Here is a 22,002-nt window from a genome sequence, read left to right on the forward strand (position 1 = left end):
CACTGCGAGTGATTTTAACGGTGCATTCCTGATGGCAACAGAAGCAGAAAATGTTATATGAGTTTTTGTAAAATTGGAAAAAAAAATGTTTTTTTTTTTCCTTTTTTTTAACATATTGTATATATTTATAACGTAATTTTTACTGATAAACACATAACCTAAAATTAACTTAAAAGTTTTTTTTTATTCGGTGGTGGCCTCTCGATACATTTTTTTAATTTTTCGATGTCAATCAATAGGTATGTCCAGACTAGACCTCAAAGTGGCAATACCGCAGTCAAAAATGTGTTTTGTACTGACTTATGGCGAAAGAATGATTTCGAAAAACATTTAATTATCCTTGAAACTAGGCCTAATCCAGAAAATTTTATATGACATTTTAGTTTCTAAATATTACCAGGAATGCTTAGTTAAAATGTCTCGCAATGCTCACGAGCACCTTGTATAATGAGGCACGCTGTATTGTGTATTGTGTGATGCAATTCTTGATTAATTCACTTTTCTCCAGTTTTCACAGCGGCAAATGTTTTCCTTTGGCAAACTATCCTCAACCACATTATCGGCATAAGCCTCATTCCCTTCACAATCAGGAATCAATTGGCACCCTTCCGGCATTGATATGCACCCCGGGGCGGCGGTGAGATAATTCAATGTTGACTCGGATTATGGCGAATTGTGGGTTCGATTCCAGACTCGACAGTATTTAAAATTCAAAAGAACGTTTCATCAACATATATTTTTTTACTTTTTGGTTAATTTATGGAAGCTTTCACATTATATAGTCCTCCTCATCGTTTTCGATGACGGCGACCCCAAATAAACACGTTATGGACGTTGTCTAGCATGAGCCCTAATGTGGCTGGCCAGGCCGAACTTGCTCTTAAATACTCTATTGCACGCGTGACAATAAAGTTGGCCAGCTGCGTTGAACATGTACACGTAGGAGGGCTTAGGTCTCTCTTTCACATTAACTTAATAAAGACACTCAAGAATAGGTAATATTTCAGCAGGTAAATTATATTTAAATGTTTCTAAATTAATTTTCTAACAAAGACGGTTTGCTGTATGTAAATTTATTATGACAATATCAAATCAAGGTGAATTTTTTTTTTTTTTTAGCTTTTTACCTTTCATATGCATCATTTATTTTCTAATGCAAAATTGTTGCTGTTCGAAACATTATTAAGTTCATTAATTGTAATGACATGCTCCAGTGCGGTGACTGCTTACCATCAGGCGGGCCGTATGCTTTTTGCCACCGTCGTGGTATAAAAAAAATAAAAAAGTTGAATGAAATGTTATCAAAGCTAAAAAATACCAATTCGCAAGACCGAAGTGAAGTGAGGTGAACAAAGTTTTGTACAGAGCAATTAAAATTGCTAATTTCTAAGTAAAATTCAGTAGTTGAATTTATAATTTTGGTCGGACCGTATGCTTGTTTGCCACCGTCGTGGTATAGAAAAAAGCGTTCGATACGAAAAAATGTAAATAGTATTAAGAATCAATTGGCACCCTTCCGCCATTGATATGCACCCCGGGGCGGTGGCGAGATAATTCAATGTTGACTCGCATTATGGCGAGTTATTGTTAGTGGGCTCGATTGCCATTCTGCGTATACATTCACATTTTTAACCCTGATTTTTGCTTAAAAATATGGGTAAAAATAGCGTTTCAGACCAATACAGCAATTTTGTTGGTATTTATTATTTATTAATTTAAAACAATTACACAGTTACATACTTAGTACAATAAATGCGCCAAACTGGAGTAACCCGTTTGTTGGCGCGCCGCGCTCAAATCTCACTTGCAAGTATAAAAAAAGATACTTTAAGCAAAGAAAGCATTGTAATTATTGTAAGCTGTTGCTTTGGGTACCACCAGGGGGAGTACACGTCCTGGGACCTCGCCCTACAGCACTGAGGCGGCAACAGAGGGGTTTTAATGGGTAAATCATGGGTCTCCTCAGCCCATATGGGAGACCCACATAAACATCCCAGGCCCGTCACTGGGCCTTGGTGCTATGCGTAACGCATTTCCCCTCTTAATAAAAAGGGGTCCAGAAATGCTTAAGGCAAAAATCCTGGCAAGGCAAATATGTGCGATAGTTTTTACCACTGTAATTATTTTTTTAGCAGACTAACGGCCCGATTCGAAGAATGATTAAGACACGTTTAAGATCTTTGAAAGATAAATAAAAAAGCGGCCAAGTGCGAGTCGGACTCGCCCATGAAGGGTTCCTTTATGACGTATTAAAAAAAACTACTTAAACTATAGATCTCGTTCAACATTTTACCACTTTGGACACACATTTTACCACTTTGGTAGTGTCTCTCGCGCAAACTATTCACTTTAGAAAAAAATTATATTAGGAACCTAAATATCATTTTTGAAGACCTATCCATAGATACCCCACACGTATGGGTTTGACGAAAAAAATTTTTTTTTTAATTTTATGACGTATTAAAAAAAACTACTCACTAGATCTCGTTCAAAACAATTTTCGTTAGAAGTTTGCATCGTAATGTATATCATATATTTTTTTTAGATTTTTCATTCTGTTATTTTAGAAGTTACAGGGGGGGGGACACACTTTTTTTTACTTTGGGAGGTTCTCTCGCGCAAACTATTCAGTTTAGAAAAAAATGATATTAGAAACCTTAATATCATTTTTGAAGACCTATCCATAGATACCCCACATGTATGGGTATGTTGAAAAAAAAATTTTTTTTTTAATTTCATGACGTATTAAAAAAAAACTACTTACTAGATCTCGTTCAAACCAATTTTCGGTGGAAGTTTACATGGCAATGTATATCATATATTTTTTTTAGATTTTTCATTCTGTTATTTTAGAAGTTACGGGGGGGGACACACTTTTTTTTACTTTGGGAGGTTCTCTCGCGCAAACTATTCAGTTTAGAAAAAAATGATATTAGAAACCTTAATATCATTTTTGAAGACCTATCCATAGATACCCCACATGTATGGGTATGTTGAAAAAAAAAATTTTTTTTTAATTTCATGACGTATTAAAAAAAAACTACTTACTAGATCTCGTTCAAACCAATTTTCGGTGGAAGTTTACATGGCAATGTATATCATATATTTTTTTTAGATTTTTCATTCTGTTATTTTAGAGGTTACGGGGGGGGGGGACACACATTTTACCACTTTGGAAGTGTCTCTCGCGCAAACTATTCATTTTAGAAAAAAATGATATTAGAAACCTCAATATCATTTTTGAAGACCTATCCATAGATACCCCACACGTATGGGTTTGATGAAAAAAGATTTTTTGAGTTTTAGTTCTAAGTATGGGGAACCCCCAAAATTTATTGTTTTTTTTTCTATTTTTGTGTGAAAATCTTAATGCGGTTCATAGAATACATCCACTTACTAAGTTTGAACAGTACAGCTCTTATAGTTTCGGAAAAAAGTGGCTGTGACAGAATCGGACAGACAGACGGACATGACGAATCTATAAGGGTTCCGTTTTTTGCCATTTGGCTACGGAACCCTAAAAAAGATTGATAACTAAACGACACGTCAAAATTGACGTTTATTTCGATTCCGCTGTAATCCTAATAAGATCTATCTACGATATTTCTAACGTCAAAGTGACATTGGTTGCCCGAATCGAGCTTCTGTCAATTACGAGTATACGGCATACAAAAGATATCTAAATGAGAACTTATCTAAACCAGAACTTATCGTTATCGTATTTCATTCTTCGAATCAGGCCGCGTAGCCAACGTTACAATCGTTAACCCTCCGTAGCGTAGCGTAGTTATCTCTCTCTATCGCTCTTCCATAATAGTGCGACTGTGACAGCTGCGTTTCGTTCGCCACGGAGCGTGAACGATATGCACGTTGGCTACGCGGGCAGGCCGGTAATCGCGGGCAGAAGAATCTGTAGAATACAAGTTACTCGGTGATTTTTTTTCGTAATATAGTAAACAAACTTCTTCGTATGGAAACTTGTTTGTTTGGGCTACGTATTGCGAGGTGCCAGTAGGGTTGAACAGCTTTATCTGTGTTGATTCAGACGGAATCAACCCTACGTGAAGCTGGGGTGTCTATCACACCACTAATAATCTAGACTATATAGACTAGTAAAGGAATCAAAACTAGTTAGGCTTATCTTATCTTATTCAAATATTTTAATTTTTATTTATTTATCGGTATAATTCTTAAAAATTCAAGGCAGAATCTCTATTATAATTTCTGATGTCGTTTTGAGACATGAAGTTATTTTTTATTTGATTTACTGAAATTCGAAAAATAACTTAAATAACATTAATTTTATCGGGCGTTGTCGCCATTCTTTAAATTCTCTTAAGGCACAATTATTGTTTTAGTGGAGCTCTACAACTTGCAAAATTCAATATATAAAAGATATTTAAATTAGATAAAGCTCGAATAATAATTATTTGGATGAGAAAAAAATATACTCTCCCCTTCACGACAATCCTGCAGAACGGACAGCTAAATCCAAAAACATAACCGATCTGATCTTGAATAATAAGTTTTTGGCAAAAATTTCAGTTTTGGTACAAGATTTTATCGCTGACTTTTCTTTCCACAAGCAACTAAAACTCATAACAACCCCAAACACAATTAGTTTGCGTTTTTTTATCACAGAGTTCCCATGGCTACTTCCTGTCTCCATCATCAGGTCAGCTCCATGTCATCATAATATTGCATTTCACATTCGATTTACATATGTGTGCAAAATTTTAGCTCAATCGGAAATCAGGAAGTAGGTCAAATTATGCTTTCAAAATTTGACCCACACAAACTAACAGGGCAGGTTAAATAAAAGCTTGTAAAAAATCGATTGATTTTAGACTTTTTTAATATTACGCTATGGTGTGAGCGCGGCGTGATTGATGAGAACCGGGCTTTGTTTTTTACATAATAGGGCTTTAATGAATGCCGAGGGCCCTCCGGGGGTTTCACTTAACTTTAAACATATTCTTGAATGTTTGCACAGCGGGGCCTGAATAGGAGGAGTGGTATAAAATAGCTAGGTTTTGAAAGAGCCATCTAATTTTGTTTCTGAAGTTTTTTCAACAAATTTGAGTACAGGTTAAAATTATTAGGCAGCAATATTGGTTTTTCTTTACTTTACCATAGTTTAAGTTATATACTCAATTCGTATGTTATGTTCCCTTACATATTGGTTGGCAATAAATAATATTTTTATTGTTTGCTGGCAGCATTAATGTTAATTATATTGACGAAGCCTGCGTCGTGGATTTTACCTCTGTCTTGAGAATAAATAAACGAGAAGTTTGCAACTTGTAAAAAAAGTAACGTTGCAAGATTTGGCCAACATGGCCTTGTAAACTAACTTACAAACATTTAACATAGTCAAGTTATAAAAATGTATTTATTTTAATGCAATGATGCTACACGGCATTACAACATAGAAATACCAATACGCCGAGAAACTTAAGCTAACAAAATATTTCATTTCAAGAAAAACATGACACAAAAGTAGGTTCAAGATACCCAGGAAGAACAGAAAATGACACGTCATCTAACAGTGGTAGTTATATACACCAACTGTGGCAGGCCTGTCATGAAAATCACAATCAGGTGCTGACCTCAGGAGCGCATTGAGTAGTGTCAATAAAAATGGAATGTTCCAACACTTTCAACATTGAAGCTTTTTTTATAATATTTCATTATTTGATTGACATTATTTCCAACAGTTCTTTGCTATGCAGTGCTACGACGTAGCGCCTAGCAAATGAATATTGCGATGATATTCATTTCATTTCATTTATTTCGTTGTAAAATCATGTACATAAAATCTAAAAGGTGTTAAACAAGTAATAATGTCAGTCCATGACGCCCTGCTAGGGCACACAACATACTTATAACTAATTAAATTAGGCCAAAACAAAACAAAAATATTGATCACGATTCAAACTTTTATTTGACTAGCAGCGATTGTACGTATATAAATGTATGTAAGTCAAATACAGATTTAAACTTTCACGATTTTTACAGATTATTAAATTATAGAACGGGACTAAATCGCGTATTAAGTTCTAAATTTACCTCCGACGTTTCGAGGACGGCGTTGTCCCCGTGGTCTCGGAGAAGACTCCCTGCGTTCTCCGAACAATGTCGGGGACGAAGGATTTTCAGCCATTGTATCAAAAAATTTTTTTTTTTTCAAAAACCATATTGAAATTGCTAATAAAACTACTAAATGCAAATATAGCTATTAATATAGCCCGTCATTGGGATCAGAGTGTAACGTGACAGATTGACAGCTCCCATCGGTACACGGAATCCCCATTCCGGACTGACGTGACGTGTGAAAACGTCTGCTGCCGGCTTAATCCCCGCTAGGGTTGTTAATGTGTTATGTATGATTGTAGTTTAATGCAAACGAAAAAAAGGTATATATAATCAATTTTCCTTTATACTCCATAATTCTGTTTTTATATCCTGCTACCCTAAGGTTGTCTGGAAGAAATAGTTTACAGCGATAGTATATACCGCCGCTGCTACCTTTATTTAGATTGTAAATCTGTCTTTGAATTTATTTTCTTTTGTGGTGCCGTACTTAATCATGACTCTTATAAGGACCGAACATAATCTTATCAACTATGCACAAATTATGTAACTATTTACATGTATATTAATTAATATTTGCTAATTATTCGATTTGTTAGACTTGTACCCCAAAAGCATAAAATTGTTGTACTAATTCACCGAATCGCATTTCACCTTGAATGAAAAAGATATCACTGGATTTTTTTACTTGACGCACTTTTTCCCGTAGCCTTTGACATTAGTATAATTAATTTGTAGTATTTAATTTTTCGTGTAGTATGTTACCGAAGAGGCATTTCGCCGCGATCGACGTTTGTTTGGGACTCTATTTAACTTGATACGTTAATTTGATGCTTGCACTAAAATTAAGTGTTTTTTTTACACACGTTTTGTACTTGTAGGATTAAGCCTCAAGTGCTATCAAACTCATTAAAATTTTATCTATGTGACGTTGACGTTGCGTTGAATCACGTCGCCAATACAATATCGAGGTGAAATGCGACTAAAGTAATAAACGATTGAGTCACAACGCGATGTTTAAATGTACGGTCGAGGTGAAATGCGACTAAAACTTATAGCCACTAGAAAAAAAAAACTATTGAGACACAATGCGAAAATTAAATATGAGATCGAGGTGAAATGCGATTCGGTGAATTACTACAACAATTTTATGCTTTTGGGGTACAGGTCTAACAAATCAATTATTCATACTCTGACATAATATTAATTGTGTCTTAGGTTTGAGTCAAATATTACTATTCTGCCATATTTAGATATAAATTTTTGCAGTTTCTATATATAATTAAATAACGTGTAAAATCTACCGGAGGCTAATAAGGATTTTAAAGCTACCGGAGGGCTTGGTCGCTTTTTTCAGTTTATAATTTAGAAGTGACAAACGCAGACAACCCTATTGGCTTGTCACACGGTTCGGCGACCGCGGCTGTTAGCGTTTGATCGATGCGTTAATGCCTCGACGTGTTGAAACACTGCTAATGGTTCATTCAGATTCAGGAGCTTTGAGTGGAATTAGGGTGAAAAATAAAGCATTTGAAATCAGAAGAATAATTAAGACCAAGGTTGTAATTTGTTGTAAACTTACGGCCAAAACAGACGAATAAAAAAATCATCATAATTCATCTTAATGATGTGATTCGGTAATCAAGGCGCGAGCCAGACGCACAATAGCTAAATGATATCATTCAGATACCATTCTGATGTCAGTGTACGTTCGAATTGGCTTGACTAGATTTTTAAGACCACCTTATTTAACTTTAATAATTAGCGACTTTTTCGCGGTAACGATTTCTGCCTAGGAAAAGAGCGGAGATGGAAAATAAAATTTTGGATTATCGGAGTACCTCTGGAGTACCTAGTCTCACGCACGGACACGGTGATGATTATAAGTATTTGTTTACGTGATAGCGCAACTTGATAAGTACAGTGCCCGTCTCTTTCAATCGCGTGTTTTTTTTGTGTAATGGGCAGCAAACGAGCAGATGAGCCACCTGATGGGAAGCAGTCATCGCCGCCCATGGACATAAGCAACATCGGAGGAACCACTTATGCGTTGCCAACATTTGAGAACCCTGAATACCTGCTTCTTGAAGAACCCCATGTCATAGCGCAATGGAAACATCTCAGAAGATGTTTAGAAGATTACTTTATTACGTGGTAAATCCGACTGATTATAATAAAAATAGAATAAAGCGAAGAAAAATCAAACCTTTACCTCTCAATGCCCGTGAGACGCGGATGGCGGTACTTCTTGGAGAACAGCAGGCCGCCGCCCCACGCAGCCTGTGGACAAGTTTCTTAATTAATCATGTGAATATGTTTCTTCAATTAAACGCCCTTACCAGGATTCAAACCAGGGGCCTTATTCGACATGCACAACTGTCAAATTTCGCGTCCACATCAAATCAACACTTGATTCTATCGCATGTTGATTGTATCAAGTGTTGATTCTATCAACTGTGGATATTATCATTTGGAACAATCAAAACTCATTCATAGAAAAAATAATCAAACTAAAATCAACTTTGTTTATTACTACTATACAGTTTGTAATGGCTCTGAACTCGAAGTGGATCGGTTTGATTTGATTGTCACCTGACTGTGGATTGCTAATGTCAAATTTTGACAAGTGTTGATTTTATTGCTAGAATTTTTTGTCCATGGGCTTGGGCACCATCTTGGATTTTTTGACGTACGACAGGGAATACCCTTCCTTTCATACAATATATGGCATAGAGTAAGGCGTCTTTTTTTTTAAAACATAACTTTACAAGAATCAGCGACATCTTGTATCCGATAGGATAAGTAATGCGCTATGAATAATGCGGCGGCGAGTAGTGAAACTATACCTGACAATGTCAATCAATTAAAAAGTGACCACACGGTTGATGGTCGATAAAGGCGATTATTAATTGAATTTTAACGACAATAAAGCACTATTGACATGCGATCTTTTTGTTGAACCCACACCTACATCGAATAATGCTCGCTCCACATATTCTCCTAGAAACGCTCAAAATTCTAAAAAAATTCAAGCAATTTACTCCGCACCCAGTTGCTTCTAAACCACGTTCACGATCCAAGTTGTAAGTATACCTTAACACATCTTTCAGGCATATGATTTAAAGTCCGTTTTTTAAAAATTACGAGATGGTTCATGAATCCTTTATTATTTTTCCAAAAATTACGCTATTACATTATTTATAAAAAAGATATAATATAACTGTTAGTAACTCGGTCACTTGGTCTATCACCAACTATTTGAATGCTCTTTGTATGTATACGCAACCCCATTGTACAGTCGCCATCACCATTAAGACCTACTGTATGGTCTATATTACACGTTTGGCGGGTAGTGAAATTTGTTTAGGTATCCTCCTTGTGACTAGTTAGAACAGTTTGACGGGATGACGAATAGGAACAGATTTGCAGTTTGACCAATAGCTACAAAATTACGATGTGTCCTAATAGAACTAAATCTACTTGTGACGGGTTGAAACAAATAATACTGCTTTTGGCGGTGTGACCGGTTAGAACAAAATTTTGGTGTGATGAGTTGATGCCTAAATCGACCTAAGTACTTATTGTTTATATAAACCTACAAAAAGACGATTCCTATGTACAGGAGATTAAATACATATTATGTTATTCAACTACGAATTAAAAAATATATATTTCTGTTTACACATTTTTTTAACGTTTTTCTTTTATAAAATAAAACATTAAAGTTTTCTGTGACTATATTTCATTTTCTTGAGTGTAGATTATAAGTTTCAGTTTCCAGTTGGTACCAGGAACTAGGTACACCTCTTCAAAAACTTTGCTGGTGGTTCGACATCTGTAAGTTTATATATAAAATATCATAAAAACACTTAAGATAAAAACTTATAAATAAATTCTGGTCGGTCGGTGGTGTGTCCAGAAGGCTGCTGCCCCTCTGGATAAGTTGGATAACAATGCTGATCCGCCGATTGAAATATAGGCCAGGCCTCTGGTCACCAGAAACCTTTAAAAGGCGTTTTGACATTTCCTCATAGACCCACGCTAGGACCCCAGGGTTTCAACTTCAACCCCAAGCGCCACAAATATGTAGCTAAGGTTTTAAATTCTAGACTATGAACATGAAATATTGTTCTCTAGTTAGGGAATTAGAAAAAAATAGTAATAGGAGACGGCCGTGGTCGTGGTAGGTAGGTACATCATGCGTGGGCCAGGCAAGCCCTGAAATTATGCACCAATTTTACTATAACTTTGTTCACCTATTGACTGTTTCCAAGATAATCGTTTTTAATATGTAGTCCGTATAATCGGGCAGTATAATTTGCCTCATATTTTTAACACAAAATAATTATCGGTACATATATATGTACCTATTTTGCAATATTTTCTTGTTTGCATCATTTAGTTACTTGTTTACTCCGATTGACGTGTTTATCATTTTCGTTACTATGACAGCGCAATACTTTAAATATTGTAACGTGAAGGTTGAGTCCGGTGCCAAAATAACTCACACTAATTTAAGACCCACCTTACAGTTTACATAGCGGCATTGTCCTACGATGCTTTAAATGAATACGGTAAACATTTAAATACTACTACTAGGCGTTTATTGCGCGTACTCAGTCGAAAAAGTTTGAAACCGATTTTGACGAAGAGTGCATGCGTATTGCATATTCGAGCGATAGAGAGGCAAATAAAGACAGGATATAGTTGCCTTTTCTCAATACAAATTTGAATACTCAAGCCGTAGCCATTTTGGTGGTTATACTGCTTTGTATATGTGCGTAAAAATGTGTATGTGTGGATTTTTAGGGATGTGGACGGGTCGATTTTGATCATATTATATATCGATAAGTGCTACACAGCGAAACTTCGATATCTTCACAAGAAATAAACATCACAGATGGATAATAAATATTTTATAATATAATAAGATAACTAATTTCTTGCAGAAAACATGTTTTAGTAGTTATTTATGTATCGTAATTAAAATATCCTGGTCCTTATTTTACTTTTTAGCTTCTCTATGTGCAATCGGTATGTCAGGCTTCTGTCCAGTGTAACACCGAGATACTTTGGGGAATAGTTATGTTGTAAGGCTGTCTTATGTGCCAGCTTATTGGACAGGTGGAAACAGCAAACTTCGGTCTTAGAAGGATTTGGGCACAGGCGCCAACGGGTGAAAAAGTCGGCGGCAGAGGTCATATAGATATAGCTACATGATAAAAGTCGGACGCCTGTTTTTCTGCCAATGCCTATTCATAAATCTGTTAAGACCTTTTTTCTTGATAACACCTAAAATAATAAGTTTATAATTAATCTCAATGTCTCCAGTTTGCTGTTTATTCAAACAGAAAAATCCAAATTTCTCAGTCATTATACGACCGCTGTCTTATATTATACGCCATTAAAAATTCAACATTAATAACAATTAATTAGGCATATCGTCCAATTTATAGTATGGCACAGGTATTAGTTCTTACAAAGTTGACCTTAATTTACAAATTTATAAGGAGTTGATGTAAAAGTGAATTGGAAGAAGTTGATAAGCAGACGCAACCAGCTAGTCGCCGAAGCTCCGCTTCCCTCGGATGAGCCAATTAAGCCTGCACCTAACAGGCTCTGGCTCATAAGGGGCTTTGAGCTTGCTGTTGCGTCAATTTTCATATTAACAAAAAAAGCTAGTCTAACAACACAATTAATGATTATTTTGCCGCATTCTTCACTATCTCTCCCTGTCTCACTGCCATCTGACCTTCTAACCCAGAGGGGAAAATATACCTTATTGGGGCTACTTCTTCCTCGTGATATATTATTTAACCGAAAAGTAATTGGTAAAAGTTAAATGATATTTTGCACACAAGTTACAAGATGTTCATTGTTAAGAGCCGGGGTTAGGACCCACGACCATTGGTTTTAAAATCAAACTTTATATATAATTTGTATTTTTATAATAAATCAGTTTTCTTTTTGACATTTATTAATTGTCAAGATTTTTTTAAATCCTGGACAATTGTCACATGTACGTTTTTATGATAGATCTACATCGACGCAACTGCATGTCATTGTCATGGTTCTTGCGGTTTATTTTTATAACGCCAAGATCGGAATTTGGCAGCTAACTCCATCTTGCGTCGAGTAGAAGAATCAAAATCGTACAGAAAAAACTACTCTCTGCCTTAGGATCCCCTTTCAAATGTCATAAATCCAAACATGGCAGCCATACCCATCGACAAAAAAGTCTACCGTTGATCTAATTTCATTTGACAGTTAACTAATACGTATTCGACACGCTTATATTTGACAACTAGAATCCTGACTAGAGCTCGGACTGCGTACCAAAAGTACGTCTCTGTTACTCGTACCAAAAGTACGTCTAAAATACCACTTTTACGAGTATGACCCCCAATAGGCAGTTTTCGTATTTGCCGGTCTTAGGCGTCTTACAAATAAGGATTATATATGCAAATATCGACTTATTATTTCGGTAGGGGTCGGAAATATTATGACGTTTTGAGTGAAGGCTATGAATCCATTGACATATTTTTATTATATATTATTACACTATTTTTAGATACAACAGACGCCCAGACGACCGTCTGTTAACAAAATTTTGTTTTGCTTAAAGTAACGGTAAGAATGGAGGTACGAGGTGATGAAAGTTTCATATTTGTTTTATTTCAGAAATCAAAGTTCGTACTTTTAAATACTCGACAAGCTAAAAGTAGTCTATTACAAAAAACCTGTTCCAAAAACTATTCCGGTACAACGCCCCGCCTCTAGTGTGGATATTGTTCACTGACAGGTGTTGATGATAGCAATTCGACAAGTCACAATATTTCCCACATCAAATGGAAATCAACACGAAACGTCACTTTTAGCATGTCGAATAAGGGCCCAGCTTTGTGGGTACGGTCACTACCGACCGGGTTAGAAGGCCTTCTTGCAATAAGGCTTACGAGTCTTCGGGGTATTCCAGAAAAGTGCATGCAAGTGACATGACGCAATTTTTTAACACTTCTGATAAAGCTAATGAGCCGATATTAGGTATGATAACGTTTGATAACTTTAGCTTTCAATTCAACGGTATTTAATACAGATTTTTACAGTATTAAGGTAAGGTACTTACCATACGCGTCACGTCCCCGACGGAGTAGATTTTTTTGTGGAATGTTCAATGTCGGTTACAAGCTTACAAGAGAGGATGATGGTACTTACATCGACGTGCATCCACATGTTGTACTTCTGGCAGATGTCGGCGATCTCGGGCAGCGGGTCGAACGCGCCCAGCACGGTGGTTCCTGACGTCGCGTTTACGAAGAACGGCACCTGTTCAATAATAAACACAAACCATACACAGGATTAAGTGGATTTAGCCCTAAGAATAATCAGGTATTCGTTAACTGAAGATTATCGAGTAACTTTGGGACTCTAATACAGACGGATAGGTATGGAGAAATTCTAAACAACGTTGTCGGTATACCAGATATGGCACGGCATTTACTTAAAAGAGTACTCCTATAATATGCACAAAGCGGGACTTGCACATTTACATCAATTTATTGTGTAAATGCACTGGCGCTACAATACATATGCGTCTAATAATTTAATTGCTAGCCTGAGACTTAACTTAGGTAATAACTCAAGTTCAACGTTTCAATGTTCTTAGCAAGTTGCACCTATTAGTTGTTCTTGATAATATATTTTTTCTATAACTATTTCACTTACGTTGCCCTTATCCTTATGTTCGCGCACGCGCCGCTCCAGCTCAGCTGGAATCATGCGCCCGCGCTCATCAGAAGGCACGGAGATGCAGTAATCCGTGCCGAGACCGCAGACCGAGGCGCAGGATTTCACGGAGTAGTGGCACTGGGACACAAAAAAATCATTACGCTAAAGGCCTAAGCTTAACTTAGCACGAGCGACCGTGTCTTAGCGTTGTCATATATTTTTAATGAAAATATTGCGTTTATAGTAACACTGGTACAATTTGTGGCTGCCAAATCGATGCAGTTAGCTTATTTGTATTCTAGGAACAGGCTGGTTTTTAAACAAATACTAATAATGAAATCTTGGCAAACTGACCTGATCTGACGTAAACATGACCAAATGTCCAGGAATGCTGGAAAGTCCCTTCTCCTTGTACTGTGGGAACATGTTGTGGCGAGCTGCCAGGAACGCGTACAAGTTGGACACGGAACCACCTGTGAACAGCATAAAACGTTTAGTAAACCATTACAGCTCCGTGATGTGATGCGAACCCCTGAAGAAATTGATGAGATATGTTATATTTACAAAGAGTCATATACCTACTTAAAATGTCACTAAGTTGTGATATATTTCTTTACTACTTAATCTATTTACTTAATGAAACCATGAGCTAAAAGAAAACAACAATGATGAAAGTCAGGGGAAAATTGGGAGTGATTCTTGAGGAAGGCTTAAGTATATAACTTGTTAAGGTTTTGTGTAAATTGTTTGAAATATAACGATGTTGTCGGAAAAAATCACGCTGGCTAGGAGCTTTAATCGAAAACGCTGCCTAATCCGTTTGAGCTATAACAACACAATGTATGGTGGGGTTGTTTCTCATTCATAGGTCTACAAAAAAGTCCGCGATGTTAAATGTCTATCTTTTAAGGATAGCTTACTGTATCCATTCTTAACTTCTAGAAAAAGATCACGTAATATGTGGCATTTGCAAAGCTATTTACATGGATACATTATTAACAATTATCAAAATAAATACGTTAGTTATATTAAGCATTTCATACAGATTACAATGGTCCCTTACACCAATCAATTTAAATGAATATTTCAGGAGTAATCGTAAATCAAAGTTTCATTTCCAGCCATATAATTGTAAGAAATGTTAAAGACTCTATCCGCAGTTAGTTCAAATTTTTACCACCTTATGCGCTGGGATCGCTTTACTTACCCCCACCATGCACTTCGCACGGTCCCAATAGATGTATACGAAGTTAGACAATGTACTTACCAGGAGCCAGAATACAAAATAAAGACCGGAGCAATCTCGTAGGTAGCATATGTCACTCACCAGGAGCAAAAATGGAGTCACTATCGCTCCACCCGATCATCGCCCTCATCTTCTCGAGCACCACGTTCTCCATGAGAATAAAGACGGGCACGATCTCGTAGGTGAAGATGTTGGTGTTGGCCGTCAGCCAATTAATCAGCTAGATGATGTCCAGATAGCAGCTTTCAGCCTATTACCTGGCAATCTGGACGGACAACAGCGAACAAAAAGCAGCAGGATAATATGTCGGTGACTGGTTCCTATCGACTAACATAGGTCGCGCTGCCGTCTTAGACTTTCGTTTCTTCATAAGTTTTAGAGATTCACTATCATGTTCCCATAGGATACAAACTCTTGGTAAATCCCATCAAGTTTCTTATGAAAACGGCTTCCACTTACCAGGGGCCAGAATAGAGTCACCATCGCTCCACCCGATCATAGCCCTCATCTTCTCGAGAACCACGTTCTCCATCAGTATGAAGACGGGAGCGATCTCGTACGTGAACATGTTGGTGTTGGCGGCGGCCGTCAGCCACTCGCCGGCCAGGGAAATGATGTCCAGGCCGCAGGAGAGCTGGTTGAAGAAGTGGGGGTGGCCTGCGGACAAGAAGAAAATTTTGGTACCTAAACTTCAAAATTCTTCAAGATTCATGGGTTAGGTACACCAACCAATAACGCTTATTTTTTTACAACTATTAGTAGTAATAACATACAATACAACCCACAAAATCGTTGACGAGATCTTTATTCGGAGGCTCGCTTCCTCTTGAGTTATTCTTAAAGAAGGCTCAATAAAGCGACTCGGGACTAAATAAAAATAAAATAAAATAAAAAGCATTTATTTCGGACAATATCCATAGGTAATACACAAAACAACAAACAATCAAAATATTTACATATAAATTACAAAAAATGAAATAAAAATATTAATTAAATTAAATTAAAAATACGGATAAATTAAATTAACATTATTCATTACATTAAATCAAAATTATCAATTAAATCACATTAAAATTATCAAATAAATTAAATTAAAATTATCAATCACAATATATCAAACTAATTACTTGTCGTAGTTGGCATGTGGCGCGTGAGATTTCGCCCAGTGGCCAAATATCGGGCTGTCATGGGCCCCTGCGACCGCGCTCAAGAGCCTGTTGGGGCTACCACGAACACGACGCATCAGGGACGCGACGCGTTTGCGCATAATGGCATGAAAATCGTCCGTGTATGCCTCCGCGAACATCCCCGACGCACTGCAGTACCGTGGCAGCCCCATCAGCATCCTGAACGCGTTATTGTAGAGGACGCGCAGCGCACTATAGGCTTTTTTCGTGCAGTTGATCCACAGGCTGCAAGTGTAAAAAGTTTGGCAATACGATCTGAACAAGGTTATTTTAACACTTGTTGTGCATTTTGCAAACCTGCGGATCAACATGTTGCATCTCACTGACAGAGCCCTGCGCTAAAATACTTGGAAGTTTTTTTAGCGCAGAGTTGCGTAAAAACGAGTCAAGTTCTTCAAATTTAGACTAACTAGCCTAAGTAACGGCTATCCTTACAAACTTTGCTATCCTTACTCCTTTTATGTAGTTTCCGAAATAAGTATCAATGTAAATACATTTTACCAGAGGATTGACATGCAACGAAACAGAATCGTTTTCAAAAAACAATCAACAATTTCCAAACACTATCTCGTTCGAAGTCCCCCTACAATTTCGCGGTCCCCGACTCAACCGGAAGTAATAGCAAGCGCCATTACACCACGATTGTGTCCGGTACAGGAATGCCGGATGTAGTTCTGTTTTGAGGTTCTTTGCAGTTGTAATATGAGGGGCCGGTTCTTGGATCCAACGATTATACACTTATATTTATATTTCGGCGGTTTCGTGGGAATCTGCCGAATCCCGCACCAGAACAGGCGGCGCAACCGAAAACTGCGTCGTCAAAATGATATTTATATTTTAAGATTTTTATTATTGTATGTATGTTAGTCTGTAAGGTATGTATATATGGGCCATAGTTGCCTGAAAATAAATGATATTTATTTTATTATTATTAGAAAAATAGCAGCAGTAGAAATATTCTAGAAAACATTTGTTATTTTGTATTTTCATTTTAGCGGAATGTTCAGGCACTCCCATAAGTATTACTTACATTGATTGGTATTATAGCCATGGATATTTTTAACTAAGCACCAGCCTATATTGGTAACGATGTCCTGATATTACATGGAACGGAAAACCGCTGTTAGATTGCTAACACCCGTTGACTGGTCCGTTCAATAAGCGCATATTATTAGCCAGTCTAAGTCGCACATATAGATTGAAATTACCAAAAATTCTGCATCACAATCATAGTCCCGGAATAAATTCAGATAATTTAACTTGTATTCCTATATAAAAAAAACAGGATCACGATTCTGATATAATAAATTGTTAGGGCTCCTCTACACGATGGCCCAGCGTAATAGGCCAGTCCAAGGGACGCAGCTATGCCGTGAAATGAGATAGCAATATCACTTGCTCCCTCTAACGCATAAATTGTCCCTAGGACTGGTATACGCTGGGCCATCATGTAGAGGAGCCATTGTGGTTTGAACTGGTTTTGATATGACCTCGAAGATCGCTCGCGTTGACTGGTGCTAGCAAAATGAAGGATGCGCGCCAACTATCAAGACAATCGTCAAGGCCGCATCAAAACCACTTTCAAATCGTAACAGGTTAAGTTGGTGATCTGAATGGGGCTCAATATGTGATGCGCCAAACATGAGTCTAACTAACCGATAATTGTCGTGTTTTGCACGATTTACAAAAATTAGGCACCTAATAATCAAACAAAGCGTTTCAAAAACACCTCTAGAACCTATCCTGGCTCTTCTGATCCTAATAATGTCATCTCAACAAAATGAACCCTCGAAAATTTACACATAGATCACATTTTTATTACACGCCTCTTATGAAATTACCTCTGTCTCATTTCGTTTAAGATAATACCCATTATGTTATGACAGCATTGCTTTATTTCCAAGTTAAATCCTCCTAAAACCGCCATTAGCCTGGCCTATTTTGGCCGCCATCTTGTCCATTTTGACGGGCCGCCATTACTGGGTACTTTATCATGGCGCGTCTGCCGCGGACGGCTTTTATGGTGTAAATCAATTTTTATAGCCTATTTTCATGACTAAAAGATAGCGATATTAATCTTCCAGGGCATCATGATGTTCATTCCATACAAATAAAATAAGTATTTATTGAAATATTTACTTTTACTCGTAACGTAAGTACACAATAACGTAAACACTAAAATATTTAACACAATAACTCTAACTTTATTATTGTCGCAGTGTATCGTCAGTGTGGCAGTGGCAGTGTGTTAGCATGTGGAGCACGAGAACGTTTAACTTATACACAGGGTTCATTGAAATTACCGCTTAAGAGGAAACAATAGTGGTCATTTTTGGCCGTAGTAAGTAAATATTTTTAATGAGTTTAATATTACCAGTATCTGTGTCTGTGCGTTTTATTTTCTTTGATATTTTTGTTTTTACAAGCTTTTATTTAACTTGCCCTCTTACAGGGAGACAGGAGGTGGCTGTGGGAACTCTGTGATAAAATAATGCAAATTGTGTTTGGGATTCTTACAATTGTGTCGATGAGTATTACTTGCCGGAGGAAAGGAAAGTACAGTCAGCGATAAAAGTTGTAGTAAAAATGACTTTTTTTCCATAAACATATTATAAAAACTAGGTTACTTTAAAAACCGCTAAAAACGGCCAAATAAACGCGCCTTAAACAGACACCTAGCAAACAAAATTGGCAACAATACGCAAAAACCAAAACGGTCAATACAGATAATTTCTTTTTAATTGCATTCCCAAAATTTCGTTACTATTGGTTAAGTTAAGTTTTGGAGGAGGAAAATGTCGAGAACGAAACCTCGATTTCTGAGATATTTACGCAGGATTCTTTTACGAGCCGCCCCCGTTAGAGCAAATGAAATATTTACCGAAAATTCTCAAATCTGCGGAGCTCAGTTGGTATTTCTTCTTAATCGTTCTTAATGTTCTTTACCTCTTTACCTATTTTTAAGTGAATCGTTATAAAAATTTAGTTCGAAATCACATTTATTCAAATAGCTGTCAGCTGGCTGTCAGTTAATCATACGTTGTACTTAAAAACACCGTAATATTTTTAAGTTGTAGGACTTTCCTTATTCACATTCAAATATAAGCACCTAGTAAATTCAGTTATTGATTTTTAAGAAATTAAATATGTCAAATATGTCTTACAAGTCGAAGGGAATAATAATATTTGAATCCCTCCAGCATGCCATTCAAACTATTTAAATTAGAAATGTCGAGGCATTTTTTAATCAAGCAGCCCCGAATTCCAACATGCGGGCAGCCCCCGGCCTCTGGAGCTAGGGTTGGCAGTCATTCTATACCTATTGGAACAGCAAAAAATAATAATTTAGTTAGTAGGTAACTTACATAATTGATACTTTCTGATAGGACGAAGTAGGTAATTTGTAAATTATGAAAATATTTGTAAATTAATAGTAAGATAAATATGAAGTACTTTCATATTTAAAGATTTATTTAATAACTTAAACGTAAATTTTTTTTCATTTCACACACCTACATCAGCAGAGTCAAATATTTTTATATTATATACGAATACTCATCACATCAAAATACTATCAACTCAATCCACAGCCAATCAAATCGATGATTAGCTATTGTAGCATATATACGAAAATAAATAAATAGTGTGAAGTCTGATTCAGATTAAAAAAATTGTTACGGTGTTGTTGTTGTTATTGTGTGTGTGTTTGTACACCATTACAACTTTACACGTTTTGTCACGACCTTGAAGATCTCTAACGCTGATTGGTGCACGCAAAATGAAGTGGAAGTCGTGCGTGAGATGCGCGCCAATCACTAAAACCAGTTTAAACCAAATTGTTAAATTAGGAATGATCTTCTGGAGTACTATTATAGCGATATTATCATAATGTCAAAACCGTAACAGAAGGCAAGTATAGGATTGAAAACGAGAAAAAGATGCGACGTGCTACGGCGAAGCACACTTAGGTTTGTTAATTCAGGGCTAAAATAATTGTACATATTCTTTGCTTCGCGGACCTTCAACCTTCTTTGTTCAAGCGAAGCACTGAGATTAATATCAATTGTACATTTGGGAAAATTTACAGGTTAATAGTGGCAACCCTGCATGACCCAGCAGATTATTCCGCACTGGCAACACCTGTGTTATTCGCGTCTGGCAGGATTACCCGCGCGTTCGAAGTGCCTCCATTAGCTTTCGGCTTTGGGGCACGGATAATAATTCCGGATAATACTTTGATGGACGTAATGGTGGAATTATGGTGCTTTTGTTATTAATTTTAGCCCAATTAGTGCGGTTACTACATCTATTTTAAGTCATCTTTGCACATACAAGGTTTGAACGCACGAGACCTATGTACTTATGGTATTTATTTTAAGGATATTTTGGGATAGATCTAGATTAAGGGTGGTCCCCAGCAAGCTCGGTTAACGTATAAACGTAGTTGCCCTCTCATTTTAAAACGACTAGCTATATTGCTCTAAAACTTTGTACTTACAATAGGGTAAATATATATCTGTGCGTGTTATTAGTTTAAGTAGATTCAGATACCATAGTTTAAAAAATATAGCGAATTTAAGGTTTTTAGTACTAAATTTGTGTTTGCTCTATTTCGTTTGTTTTATAAACTGGAGCTTTATAAACTAATTACAGGACAAGATATACCACATGTCATTGTATGTGCAAAGTTTCATTACAATCCAACACGTAGTTTTAAAATGAGAACAAAACTCCGTTTGTATGGGAAGGTGAAATTCGGCGAGGACTCTTAAAAGAAAATAGGTTAAAATATTTACATATTTTACTGTGTGTGTGTATTTGGTTGTCTGGAAGAGATCGCTTTTTAGCGATAAGACCGCCTATTGTTACCTGGTTCTATTTTCCTTTAAAATTCATTTGTAGTTTTACATGTATGTAAAATGTATAATTGTTGGTGCAATAAAGAATATTTACTTACTTACTTTCTACCAATAGAATCCCAGGGTTGATAAAATACGTGTAGAATTATCAAATCCATCTTGGGTGGATTTAATTAAAATATTATGAAATGTAAAAGTTAAAGAAAATGTATGCGGACAGAAAAACAGTAGTTTTTCTCTTTTCATAGATTAAGCCGTTTTAAAGTCGGTCTAAGCTTACTTGGTGCCGACTTTAACAGGGCAAAGTGTCATTATATAGGCCATATTTTCATAGAAATATGAAATTAAAGATGACATTGCCACACTTTATCATGGCAAATACCTCTCAGGGTTAGGTTGGTCGAACTATATTTCAGTATAAAGTGACAGGTCCTTGATGTACAGTCAACATCAAAAGTAACGGATCAAATAACGCTTCATAAGTATCTGCCATTCTGTAACAGCTTAACAAAAAGTGATGTCTGTAATATAGAACAACAAAGTCTGTAAAAGATATACTTTTGAATGTGAATTTTAGAAATTTATGTATATTGGGAAAAGTTATCTGGGATGTCAGATACTTTTGGCGCGTTGTTTCATCAGCTACTATTGATGCTGACTGTATAACTAATATGTTATCTCTTCTTTACCTCCAAAAACAAAAGTAAATTATTCTGTGAATCAACTTATGGAGCATACAAAAGGCTTAAACAACCACTGAAAACAAGTAGCATATGTTAATCAAATCTAAGCTGCCACTGAATGTGCCTCTAATTCCCCCTCCAGGGCTAAAAGTGTCAAACGATGGAGTCCCCTGGCTCACGTCCCCTGGACGATTCTCCCCGGGGAC

General features: G+C 36.6%; 1 protein-coding gene across 4 annotated transcripts in view; it reads right to left on the minus strand.

The window, feature by feature from the left end:
• Positions 1 to 22,002, minus strand: part of LOC133532220 (glutamate decarboxylase) — a 98,348-nt gene that overhangs the window by 12,197 nt on the left and 64,149 nt on the right. For all 4 annotated transcript variants that reach the window (XM_061870792.1, XM_061870791.1, XM_061870790.1 and 1 more), the window contains 5 exons: positions 15,527 to 15,724; positions 14,176 to 14,294; positions 13,819 to 13,959; positions 13,309 to 13,419; positions 8,306 to 8,373 (listed from right to left, as the gene is read on the minus strand). In XM_061870792.1, the coding sequence (XP_061726776.1) occupies positions 8,306 to 8,373; positions 13,309 to 13,419; positions 13,819 to 13,959; positions 14,176 to 14,294; positions 15,527 to 15,724 (637 nt within the window). The remainder of the gene's footprint in view (positions 1 to 8,305; positions 8,374 to 13,308; positions 13,420 to 13,818; positions 13,960 to 14,175; positions 14,295 to 15,526; positions 15,725 to 22,002) is intronic.

The sequence above is a fragment of the Cydia pomonella genome, chromosome 26 (genome assembly GCF_033807575.1).
Source record: "Cydia pomonella isolate Wapato2018A chromosome 26, ilCydPomo1, whole genome shotgun sequence".
NCBI classification, from domain to species: domain Eukaryota; kingdom Metazoa; phylum Arthropoda; class Insecta; order Lepidoptera; family Tortricidae; genus Cydia; species Cydia pomonella.